The sequence below is a fragment of the Nicotiana sylvestris genome, chromosome 1 (genome assembly GCF_000393655.2).
Source record: "Nicotiana sylvestris chromosome 1, ASM39365v2, whole genome shotgun sequence".
In the NCBI taxonomy this organism is placed as follows: Eukaryota; Viridiplantae; Streptophyta; class Magnoliopsida; order Solanales; family Solanaceae; genus Nicotiana; species Nicotiana sylvestris.
The window spans coordinates 5373069-5385955 of NC_091057.1; the positions used below are offsets into that span (position 1 = coordinate 5373069).

The 12887-nt window shown below is 36.7% G+C and overlaps 1 protein-coding gene across 5 annotated transcripts; it reads left to right on the top strand.

The window, feature by feature from the left end:
- The first annotated feature begins 5976 nt into the window (after positions 1-5976).
- Positions 5977-11629, top strand: LOC104216420 (putative late blight resistance protein homolog R1B-16). 5 transcript variants are annotated; one of them, XM_070171991.1, is made up of 7 exons: positions 5977-6197; positions 6371-6437; positions 7121-9392; positions 9471-9536; positions 10582-10684; positions 10775-11343; positions 11510-11629. In XM_070171991.1, exons 3-5 carry the CDS (start codon positions 7146-7148, stop codon positions 10582-10584), a joined length of 2316 nt encoding a protein of 771 aa, XP_070028092.1. In that variant the 5' UTR covers positions 5977-6197; positions 6371-6437; positions 7121-7145; the 3' UTR covers positions 10585-10684; positions 10775-11343; positions 11510-11629. The 5 variants fall into 5 exon arrangements, with proteins under 5 accessions (XP_070028092.1, XP_009764753.2, XP_009764754.2 ...); XM_009766451.2 differs by having other exon boundaries at positions 6371-6477; positions 10775-11629; XM_009766452.2 differs by having other exon boundaries at positions 10775-11629.
- Positions 11630-12887: the final 1258 nt, after the last annotated feature.

The following is a 12887-nucleotide window of genomic DNA, read 5'->3' on the forward strand; positions in this document are numbered from 1 at the left end:
CTTATTTGGTATGACTTCTAACAGAAAGGTGGGCCACGTGCACGTGTACACCATAAATTCAGAAGACTCAGAAAGAAGAAGGGTTTCGTAGCAGTTTTATATACACAATTCAGATAATATTAAAGCGGTAAAAGCATCATTTAGCATATTAGGCATATATCATGTAAAAATCAGATAATAAATAAAGCCAACTATAACAGTTATTTTAAGCTCGAATTCTTGAACCCTGAACCAGTGGTTCTGGTTCTTTCGTCCCCAGCAGAGTCGCCAGAGCTGTCACACCTCCTTTTTGACTTACACCCCGTAAAGGGTATAAATACAAGGGAGTTTTTCCAATTAAAGGACAATCGAAACGGGGTTAATTATTGAAATTCAGAGTCACCACTTGGGAGATTTATGGTGTCCCAAGTCACCAGTTTAGAATCCCGAATCGAGGAAAGATTGACTCTGTTTAACAGTCCGCGAACCAGAAATCCGGGTAAGGAATTCTGTTAACCTAGGAGAAGGTGTTAGGCACTCCCGAGTTCCGTGGTTCTAGCACGGTCGCTTTGATCATACTTGGCTTATTAAATTGTCTAATTACTCATTTTAGAACCTTTGTGCACTTACTTTTCACCGCTTTTTAATTAAGAAGATTATATTGAAACGAGTCACGCGCACGTGTACCCATTTATTTGGTGCGTCAGAAATCATGTCATGCGAACGTGTCCACAATTAGTAACGTTTTATTATTATTAAGAAAATTAGTCGAAGTTGCGCGAACGCATACCCCAATTTATTTTTTAAAAATCGTAATTATGTCACGCGAACGTGTAAACAGTCGCAATAGATAGATTAAGTGCGTGCCTAAAAGAAACATTTCTAAGGATGTTCATTTTCAGAAATTCCACACTAACTTGCCAACTTAATTAATCTAACAATTAATATACTCATTCAAGAACGTAGATAGCTATACAAATTCAAAGACATAATTTTATACAATTAAGTTAATCGTTGAATCAATTATACAATTAGGTCCAACTTAAGTGAGTCTACATTTTGAAAGAAACGAATAAAAGTTTGGCTTCTAAACTAATACGTATTACAAAAGCTACCGTAACAAGAGCATAAAATAAAGAAAAACATGAAATTGTCCTTACTTCAAGGATAAGAAGATGAAGGATGAAATCTACTGTAACAAGAAAATAAAATCAATAAGAAAAGACAATAAAATAAAGAAAAAAAAAACAACCCAAACATCTCCAAGCTGCTGTAACAAGATGGAAGAACAATGAAAATTAAGAAAACAGATCTTTTACATATGAGAATGCGAAGATGGAAACGGACCTTTTTTATATGGAAAAGCTTCTTGAATACAAAGGTCAAAGCGAATAGAGAACTCGTCGGAAACTCGACCTCGTCCGCAACCTCGAACTCGACTTAAAGCTTGTGTTTCGAGGATTGTTCAGCTGGAATTTTGGTAATATTTTGGTACTGTGTCGTGATGGAATTAGCAGCGATTTAGCTACTGCTCCAGGGTCGTTTCTGGGTCTGTTTCGTAGCAAGTTTGTTGCGTTACAACTCTAAGTTCACGGCAGCCTTATCTCTAGAGGAAGCACTGAAGAAGCGTTTTTGGTCTTCTTGGTTGTAGCCTCTAATTTTTAGGTCTTAGAATCTATATTTGGTCTCATGTGTATCTTGTGTATTTCAACTCATTTTTTAGGCGTCTGCTGAAGAAGACGATGGACTTTAAAGGGAGGGTTCATTTTTTGTTATGGGAAACGGCGGATTAGTTTTTTAGGGTCCTCGTTCTCTTCCGCCTCTTTTCAATTTTTTTTTCTTAAAATCTTTCCACCCCCCTTTTAAAAAATAAAGACCCTTCCTTTTTTAAAATAATAAAAAAAAATCCCACCATCCGTGAATCCCTCCCCCTTTTCAAAAGATGTCCGTGTATTCCTCCTCCTTTTTCAAAAGATGTCCCCCATTATCTTGGAGTTGGTGTAAGGTGTGGTGGGTTTGGATTGTTATGGGTTAGGTCCGAAAATTAGGCCTAAAAATGGGTAGTTTAAACCCAAATATTATTCTTTCGTCCGAACCCGAGAATAAGAACACGACATTGTTCAATTAATCCTATGTAAGTAAAATAACTATCAAAATAAGACTAATATTTAAGACAAAACTATATTTTTTTTTAATATTTTTTTTTCAAGATTAAAATAGCTACAATATATTAATAAAACTATTTTTTTGTAATTTTCGTTTTTTATATAAAGATAAAATATAAAGTAATATTTTTGTATTTTTTTCAAAATTAAAATGACTACAAAACATTAATAGAACTATATTTTTTGGTAATTTTCGAAATTATATAAAGTACAAAAGTAAGGTACAATTTTTTGTATTTTTCAAGTTTATGAGAAATACATAAACTAAAATTTATATATATATATATTTTGTAATTTTTCTTTTGCGATGAAAATAAAGTAAAAATAGTTAAAAATAACTAATTAGACCCAATTTCACATATTCACGCTAAAATGTAAAAATTCTCGGGGAGGGTCAAAAATCACGCGTCTACAGCTGTTCAACATAGAATTCTTCTTCTAGATAGCCATTCAAGAAGGCTGACTTGACATCTAGTTGATGAATCTTCCACTTCATTTGCGCCGCCAAAGAGATGAGTAAACGAATCGTCTCCATGCGGGCAACAGGTGCATAGACTTCTTCATAGTCAATGCCTTGCCTTTGTTTGTAGCCTTTAGCCACAAGTCGTGCTTTGTATTTCTCCACATCTCCATCAGCATTCTTCTTTGTCTTGTATACCAAATTAACTCCAATTGCTCGATGACCCTTGGGAAGAGTTGTTAACTCCCAAGTGTTGTTCTTCTCTATTGGCTTGATCTCCTCCTTCATGGCTTGTCTCCACCTTTTATCTGTAACAGCTTCATCAAAGTTCATTGGTTCACTATCAGCAAAGAGACAATATAAGAAACCAAAAATAGTAACTTCTTCTGTATCATCATAGAGCTCTTGAATGCTCCTTGTCCTTTGCGGATGTTCATTTGAACTTTCTTGAGAAGAGGGGGATGCAACATTGGATGGAGAAGGAGGTGGAGTTGTATCCTGCACAGGTTCCACGGTCTCTGGTTCTTCTTCATCACCAAAGTATGGAAGAAAATCATATGTAGTTTCTTCCTGAGCTTCCCAATCCCATGCCAATTCTTCATCAAATTCAACATCGCGACTTACCACCACCTTGCTGCTACTTGGGTTGTATAGCTAGTAGCCTTTTGAACTCGTATCATAGCCAACAAACACATGTTTGATACTTCGATAGTCAAGCTTTGCTCTCCCTTGATGTGGCACATGAGCATATGCTATGCTCCCAAAGATTCTCAAGTGCTTGACACTTGGCTTTCTTCCACTCCATGCTTCTTGAGGCGTTTGATCTCTAACATTTCTTGTTGGAGACCTATTATTCAAATAAACTGCACAAGAAATAGCTTCGGCCCAAAATTCCTTGGGCATACTTTTAGCTTTCAACATACATCTAGCCATATTAAGAATCGTTCGATTCTTTCTCTCTACAACACCATTTTGTGGGGGTGAATAAGGTACCGTTAGAGGGCGACGAATTCTATGAAGTTGACAGAAATCATTAAATTCGTTTGTAGTGAATTTGCCTCCTCTATCGGACCTTAGAGGTTTAATTTCATAGCCACTTTCTTTCTCCACAAGTACTTTGAAAATTTAAAATTAGCAAAAGCTTCAGATTTTTGGTTCAAGAATAAACCCAAGTTTTTCTACTAAAGTCATCAATGAAAAGCAGAAAGTATTTTCTTTTACCAAAAGAAGGTGGATTGATTGGTTCACACACATCAGTGTGGACAAGCTGGAGCGTCTTGGTTGATCTTGACATGGCTTCCTTTGGAAAACTCCTCCTTGCATGTTTTCCAAGAAGACAAGCTTCACACAATTGATTAGGATGGTTGATTGATGGTATCCCATGCACCATGTTCTTTTATCCCATTGATTTGAGTGCTTCAAAATACAAGTGCCTAAATCGCATGTGCCAACACCATGATTCATCTTGCACATTAGCCTTCAAACACTTTGCATCAATTGTTTTAAGATTCATAGAAAACAATCTATTTTTTGCCATATGCACTTTAGCAATTAGAATTCCACTTGAATCTCTAAGCCAAAGATGCATATTTTTCACGTGGATGTCATATTCCTTTTCAAGAAGTTGGTCCAAACTTAAAATATTACTTTTTAATTTTGGCACATAATAAACATCTTGAATTAACTTGTGACTACCATCTTTACAGGAGATCCGAATTTGAACCTTTGAGGTATCTCCAAAGGACACATTATCTCTCACCGTTTTATTGATCTCCACAAACTTCTCTTTGCATCCACACATATGATTGCTTACTCCATTGTCCAAATACCACGAGCTGCAATCATCTCTGTCTTCTTCCTTGAGTGACATCAACAACATTGACTCATCTTCTTCTTTCCTGTCGTCAACAAGGTTAGCTTTTTCTTCAACATTGCTACGACATTCCCAAGAGTAATGGCCAAATTTATGACAATTATAACACTCAATTTTTGTTTTATCATACCTTTGTCCATTATTTTCTTGGTAGTATCCACGTCCTCTCCCTTCTCTTTGTCCACGACCACGACCTCTGAATGTTTGGTGGATTTTAACTTCATTGTTGAAGTTCTTACCATTACTTCTTCCTCTTCCATGACCTCCTCGGCCTCGGCCCCGGCCTCGATATCTTGTTTCACCTCCATAATCTTTGAAGGATGCCTGAGTTTTAAGAAGTTTCTCCAATGGCACTTCTTGTCTCCTTTTGATCTTTTCTTTGTGGACCTGTAAAGAACCTTACAATTGCTCCACCATCATAGAGTCTAAATCTTTAGACTCCTCAATAACACACACCACAAAATCAAATTTAGGTGTTAAAGTGCGAAATATCTTTTCTACCATACGAATATCTTCTATGTCCTCATGTATCTTCTTAGTTGATTTACAACAGCCTTCACTTTTGAAAAATAATCCGAGATGCATTCGGATTCTTTCATTTTTAAAACTTCAAAATCAGCCCTTAGAGTTTAAAATTTTACCTTCCTCACCTTATCAACTCCTTGAAGAGAATTTTGTAAAATCTCCCAAGCTTCCTTTGAGGCGGTACCATCAGCCACCATTTCAAACATGACATCATCCAAACATTGGTGGATGAGCGTGATGACTTGTTGATCCTTCTTCCTTGTCTTTGCCAAGACCTATTTTTCATTTTGAGGCAGAGCTTTTCATTATCGGGTTTTGTATACCCTTTGTCTACGATTTCCCATACATTCTGAGAGCCAAGAATGACTTTCATACGTAGGCACCATTTCTCATAATTATCTTTTGTGAGACTGGAGTACTGAAAAGATAGCGGACCATTATTTGCCACGACTCTGATATCACGTTGTTGGGAAAAATAATCCCGCCCAGGAATAATATCCACAGCAAATAATAATAACACAAGAGAGTAACAATGACACCAAATATTTTAGCTGGGTAAAATACAATATTCGAGTGGAGCAATATTACCACTATAATATTACAACTCAGTAGTGTCAAGAGACTAATACGACTTTGAAAGAAATAATACTCTTTATTTAAAATACCTCACTACAATATTACTACCGCTCACTAATTATCTCACAGATAACAATCTGTGAATTACTCACTGCTTTCTACTTCTCTCGTTATTTTGGTATGTTTCAAAGGAGAAATGAAGCCTGCTAATTATATTTATAGATAATCAGATTACCATTTGTCAAAAACACGTTTTGTGACTTCCGTAATTTGGCAACTTTTTCCATCCGCCCAAATTTAAAAATTTCAGCCACCCAATTTGACTGTTTTTTCATCTTTTTCTTTGTTTCCATGTTTATGGGTCCTATAATCTAAAGGCCGTTCCCGTAATTCCACCGCACCGACAGAGAAAGTTCATGTCATTTTCCACTCAGGCGGCTGTTACAGTATCATTATTAATTAATCCAGCAATAATTTCTGTTTACCTACCATTAATTAATCAAAATAATTGAGAGCTCCTTTCAGTCTGTTTGTGTCATTAAGAACTCGAATTTTGGTTTGATCTCCTCATTTATCATCTCACAGCACCTTGTGGCAAATTCTATTCATGATCATTGAGGTAACTTTTAATTTGCTGTTCCATAATTAATTTTCAATTTTAATCCTTGATAATTTGGTTGACCTGATCATTTCTATCACCTTTTTAAATCATTCGTTTATCACCGTATATGTATTTTAAGCTTTTAATTATAATTGTAAAGTTTAATTATTATCTTTTTCGCTCATTTTTAGGATTAGATCAGATATTGAAGATACAAAAAAAAACAGGCGAAAGAAAATAAAAGCAGGCTGATTGATTGTGAGACTTCTTTCTCAAATCTCTAATTAAGTTGATATCTGTAAGTTTTTCAATGCTAGTAACAACTACATGAATCCATTTTGCTTTTTTCCTACCTTGATAACAATTACTACTATAAAATGTCTTACTCTTGAAAATTAATTTTTTGATATATATCAGACTAGCCAGAGAACTTCAATTTTATATTTTTTTGAGGCTTTTAAATGTGTCATTAGCAATAATTTTAAAACAGTCACTAATAGCAAATATTTGAAACTTGAGTAACTTATAGCATTGTGTGTGATCTTTCAGAAGCTTTATAGTCTCTTAGTAGTATTGATAGACATGAATAAAAACCAGTCCTGTCGTTTCAATTTATGTGAACCTATTTGATCGAGTACAAAATTTAATTAAGAAAATGAAGACTTTAGAACTCGTGGTCTTAAATATGCCATAACATTTATGTGGCTATAAGGCTTTCGAAACTTTTGGTTCCAACTTTTAGACCTGCAATAACATTCGTGTGGCTATGACTGTTTTTCATTAAGGCTAAATGGGAAATTGAAGTTAAAATGTTTCCAAATTTAGAAAAAAGATCATTCTTTTTTAAATGAATTTAAAAGGAAATAGATTCACATAAACTGGAACGAAGGGAAGTACTTCCTAGTGAAAGTTAATATGACAAGAGTTTGGTGAACTTGCAGGAGTTTTCTACTTTATATACGGAAGATGTCTGACAAGAGTTTGGAGATTAGGCCCTGCTTGGTGGCTGAGCCATCTAAACATATGCAAAATCGACAGAGTGACCCTATGAATGATGAGGAGATAGTTGGTTTTGAGAAAGACGCTGAAAGAATAATTAAGCGTCTGAATAAAGGAAAAAAGGAGCTAGACGTCATCCCAATTGTTGGGATGGCTGGACAAGGTAAAACAACTTTTGCTAGAAAGTTGTATAACAATGATAACATTGTTTACCATTTTGATGTTCGAGCATGGTGCGTCATTTCCCAAACATATAATCGACAACAGTTATTACAAGAGATTTTCAATCAAGTTACCGGTTCCAAGGGCAAGGTAGATAAGGTTGGCGAACTTGCGGACATGTTGAGGAAAAGATTAATTGGCAGGAGATATCTGATTGTTTTGGATGATATGTGGGATGTTAAAGCGTGGGAAGATTTAAGATTATCTTTCCCAAATGGTGAAACAGGAAGTAGAATAATAGTAACAACACGACTTGAGGAAGTAGGTAAACAGGTCAAGCACGATACCGATCCTTATTTTCTCCGATTCCTCACACGCGATGAGAGTCTAAAGTTGTTGCAGAAAAAAGTGTTTCAGCAGGAAGGTTGCCCACCTGAACTACAAGATGTCAGCCTAGCAGTTGCAAAAAGATGCAAAGGACTGCCTCTAGTGATTATCTTGGTAGCTGGAATAATCAAAAGGAAGAAAATGGAAGAATCTTGGTGGCATGAGGTTAAAAATGCTCTACTTTCGTATCTAGGTGAGGCTGAAGGATATAGTCTCTCGACTATGCAGTTAAGTTATGACAGCTTACCCGATTCTTTAAAACCTTGCCTTCTTTATATGGGGATGTTTCCGGAGGACGCGAGAATTCCAGTGTCTAAATTGATAAATTTTTGGATTGCGGAAGGCTTCGTGCAGAACATTGAATATGAGAAATCAATGGAAGAAGCAGCTGAAGATTACTTGATGGATCTCATTAGCAGTAATGTGGTGATGGTTGAGAAGAGAAGCTATAACGGTAAAGTCAAATACTGTCAGGTTCATGATATAGTACTTCACTTTTGCTTGGAGAAAAGCAGAGAAGAAAAGTTTATGTTGAAGGTGAAGGGGCATTATAGCAACTTTCAACCTTCCGATTGGAAGGGAACTCGACTCAGCATCAATTTATCTAATGAGCTTTCGAAGATTGCAATGCTCACACCGAAGCCTTTCGATCAACATTTAAGGTCACTGATAACAAATTATGGAGGAGAAACATATGTAGAATGGAATCCCTTCCCTCAGATTAGTAAATTGGGATTTCTTAAGGTGTTGGATTTGAGTTCTCATAAAGTGGTTCCTTTGTCGTCAATTACACTGCATCCACTAATTTATCTGAAGTACCTCGCAGTTAGGACAAATCAGTTTGATTTCCATCCGGAATCGCATCTACGCCATCTTGAAACTTTAATTGTTCTTCATTCCAAGAGCGTAGTGTTACCCCCGATTTTTTGGAAAATGGAAAAACTAAGACATTTTGAGATTAATGGAGTTGTTTCTAATTTGAAAAACAATAAGCAGGGGATCTTTGAAGAATCCCCTAAATTGGAGAATTTGAGGATATTAAGACATGTTCGTTATCCAATTAGTGTTGGTGAATGCCTGGATGTCTTATTACAGAGGTGTCCTAACCTTCAAAATCTTAGGCTCACTATCTCTAGCTATGAACTTCCCAAAAAGATTTGTACTTTCAGTCCCAAACTAGAGAGTCTTACTCGGCTGCAATTACTTGACCTTTTCTTTGAGGGTAGGAGATTTAGTATAACTGAGTTACACTTTCCTTCAAATCTAAAGAAGTTGAAACTTGAAGGGCCTCATATAGTAAGCGCAGTTCCCTTGATTGCGGGACTACCAAATCTAGAGTATCTCAAATTACAGGATTGGGGAACTAAGTCGGAAGAGTGGTGCCTCAAAGATATCGAGTTCAATAAACTTAAGTTGTTGAAGCTGGTGTCGTTAGGTATCTCAAGGTTGGATGACCCAGAGGAATCTTTTCCTAAGCTTGAAACGCTTGTTATAAGAATGTGTCACAAGCTTGAGGAGATTCCCCCTAGCTTTGCAGATATTGAAACATTGAAACAGATTAAGTTGATTGGGCGCAGGCCACAAACTCTGGAGCCTTCAGCTGTGAAACTTAAGGAAGATATTGAAGAGATTGAAGGATGCAGCCGTCTTAACCTCATTATGGACGTAAGTAGAAACAAAATCCTACATTCTGTTTTTGAATATCAACGTGCATCTAATGTACAAACAATATGTTCGATACAGGTTTGGATCAGTAAGCAACATAGCCGGCAGCTGCGACGTCAAGCACAAGCTCGTCTACAGATCATGGTATTGTTTCAGTTTTTTCTTGTTCCTTCTTTTTAAGAAAAAAATAAATAAGATTCTTGCTTTCTCTAATTGCTCCATGTTTCTATAGGATGGTGCCTTGACCTGAAATTAGTTATTTTCACAAACTTGAAAAATCAAGTAATTAGGTTGTTTGAGTAGATCCAATCTTGATTCACTTGTATATATAAGCACTTCCCTGGCTGCTTAACTTAACATTAAACTTCAAATTTAAAATCATCAAGTGGCAAGTCATTGTAGAAATTCTTCTTTTAGTTTTCGCTTAATTGAAAATCATCCACCTGTTGAAATTCACCAAATCATAGAAGGCAGCCCGGTGCACTAAGCTCCAGCTATGCGCGGGGTCCGGGGTCCCGGGAAGGATCGGATCACAAGGGTCTATTGTACGCAGTCTTACCCTGCTTTTCTGCAAGAGGCTGTTTCCACAGCTCGAACTCGTGACATCCTAGTCACATGGCAGCAACTTTACCAGTTACGCCAAGGCTCCCTTTCAACTCATAAAGTTGCTTATTGTTCTAAGTAAATGAGCAGCTGGAAATAGTACCTTTTTCGGACAAGATACAAATTGACAAAGCAGAGACAACTGTGGCGAAACATACAAGACAAAGAGAAGATAAGCCTTTCTTAGAACAAAACAATCTTAAACATAGGCATCAGATTTTAGTAGGAGATAGTCTTCAACGGCTTGGTTTATAGCCAAGACCTTCTCCTTTCCTACCTTTATTTCAGCTGACTGCTCAAACTTCACGTCTTATTTGTTTACTCAAGGTCGTTAAACAAGGCAACACCTTCGATCAATGTGCATTTGTACTTGTGCATGTCCTCGTAAGCTCATCAACACGATACTTTATGGACTTAAAATTTCTACATATGCACGCAAAAGAAGGAAATTAACCAGATTTATCATTTTACCAGATTTATCATTTTATCTTCATAAATGTTATCTACTAAGCACACCTCAAGAAAATCTAACTCGGTGTTCAGAAAACAACCAAACTCTGCTCAACATAAAGTTTTCATATTTCAGTGATCAGTAAAGGAAATCAAGAAGACAAATGTCAACCATTGTGGGGGCAAGTCATTCATTGCAAAGGTTGGACGTTTGTTGCACTCCATTTCTTATACATAATGTAAACTTTCTTGATTTCCTTTTTTTTCCCTCATTTTCTTTTTGAGAATTTTGGTAGTAATTTTGAGCTAATGATGATGTGTTTTTACAGCTGGTATGGCATGGGAGCTAGGAAAGCAGTTACTGATCGAGGAAGTGGATATGGCAGCACCTCCAAAAAAAATGGAAGTTCGTCTTAAGATCCTCTACGCTTTCCTCCGCTATACTAATATCTACTTTTGGGAAGCAAAGGTAATAAAAAACTGGTTACAGTCTAAAAATGGAGGAGAATATTTGCAACAAAATCCGTTCCCTCAGATTAGTAAATTGGGATTTCTTAAGGTGTTGGATTTGAGTTCTCATGAAGTGGTTCCTTTGTCGTCAATTACACTGCATCCACTAATTTATCTGAAGTACCTCGCAGTTAGGACAAATCAATTTGATTTCCATCCGGAATCACATCTACGCCATCTTGAAACTTTAATTGTTCTTGCTTTCGAGAGAGTAGTTTTACCCCCGATTTTTTGGAAAATGGAAAAACTAAGACATGTTGAGATTTATGGAGTTGCTTTTTATTTGGAAAACATTAAGCAGGGGATCTTTGAAGAATCCTCTAAATTGGTAAATTTGAGGACATTATCCAGCTAATGACGGTGAATGCATGGATGGCTTATTACTGAGGTGTCCTAACATTCAAAATCTTAGTCTCACTATCTTTTGGTTAAAAAGAGAGATTTGTACTTTCAGTCCCAAACTAGAGAGTCTTACTCGGCTGCAATTACTTGACCTTTCCTTTGATGATTGGAATTTTAGTCTAACTGAGTTACACTTTCCTTCAAATCTACAGAAGTTGAAACTTGAAGGGCCTCATATAGTAAGCGCAGCTCCCTCAATTGCGGGACTACCAAATCTAGAGTATCTCAAATTAGAGGATTGGGGAACTAAGTCGGAAGAGTGGTGTCTCAAAGATATCAAGTTCAATAAACTTAAGTTGTTGAAACTGGTGGCGTTAGGTATCTCAAGGTTGGATGACCCAGAGGAATCTTTTCCTATGCTTGAAATGCTTGTTATAAAAATGTGTCACAAGCTTGAGGAGATTCCCCCTAGCTTTGCAGATATTGAAACATTGAAGCAGATTAAGTTGATTGGGCGCAGGCCACAAACTCTGGAGCCTTCAGCTGTGAAACTTAAGGAAGACATCGAAGAGATTGAAGGATGCAACCGTCTTAACCTCATTATGGACGTAAGTAGAAACAAACTCCTACATTCTGTTTTTTGAATATCAACGTGCATCTAATGTACAAACAATATGTTCGATACAGGTTTGGATCAGTGAGCACCATAGCCGGCAGCTACGACTTCAAGCACAAGCTCATCGAGAGAACATGGTATTGTTTCAGTTTTTCTTGTTCCTTCTTTTAAAAAAAAAATTAAATTAGATGCTTGCTTTCTCTAATTGTTGTAGCCATGCCCATGCTGGGATTGATAAACTAGGACTCATGCCTAGTGGGGAAAAAAAATAGGCTTCGTTAGTTCTGTGAGCATAGAAATGCAGGGTAAGGCTGCGTACAATAGACCCTTGTAGTCCGATCATTCCCTGAACCCCCCTCATAGCGAAAGCTTAGTGTATTGAGCTGCTCCTTAGGTTGTTTGAGTAGATCCAATCTTGATTCACTTGTATATATAACCTCTGCCCTGGCTGCTTAACTCAACATTAAACTTCAAATTTAGAATCATCAGACTGTCTTTGTCCATCAGCTCATTAGTTTGCTAATCGGCACCTGTAGTGTTGCCAATATCAGAAGCAGCTGGCTGGCAAGTGGCAAGTCCTTGTACAAATTCTCCTTTCTCTTTGAAGCTTGTTTCATATCTGCAATTGAACTTAGTTTTAGCTTAATGGAAATTCATCCACCTCGGTGTAATCAAAGGAGTGCTTAAAGCACGCTTAAGCCCTAAAGAAAATCCAGATTTATACATATGCACGCAAAAGAAGGAAATTAACCAGATTTATCATTTTACCAGATTTATCATTTTATCTTCATAAATGTTATCTACTAAGCACACCTCAAGAAAATCCAACTCGGTATTCAGAAAACAACCAAACTTCTGCTCAACATAAAGTTTTCATATTTCAGTGATCAGTAAAGGAAATCAAGAAGACAAATGTCAAGCATTGTGGGGCAAGTCATTCATTGCAAAGGTACGGCGTTTGTTTCATTCCATTT

Coding starts and splice junctions, on each gene's coding strand:
- LOC104216420 (XM_009766451.2), top strand. CDS start 7,146: ATGTCTGACAAGAGTTTGGAGATTAGGCCCTGCTTGGTGGCTGAGCCA. Junction 9,393..9,470: donor GTCTTAACCTCATTATGGAC/GTAAGTAGAAAC, acceptor TGTTCGATACAG/GTTTGGATCAGTAAGCAACA.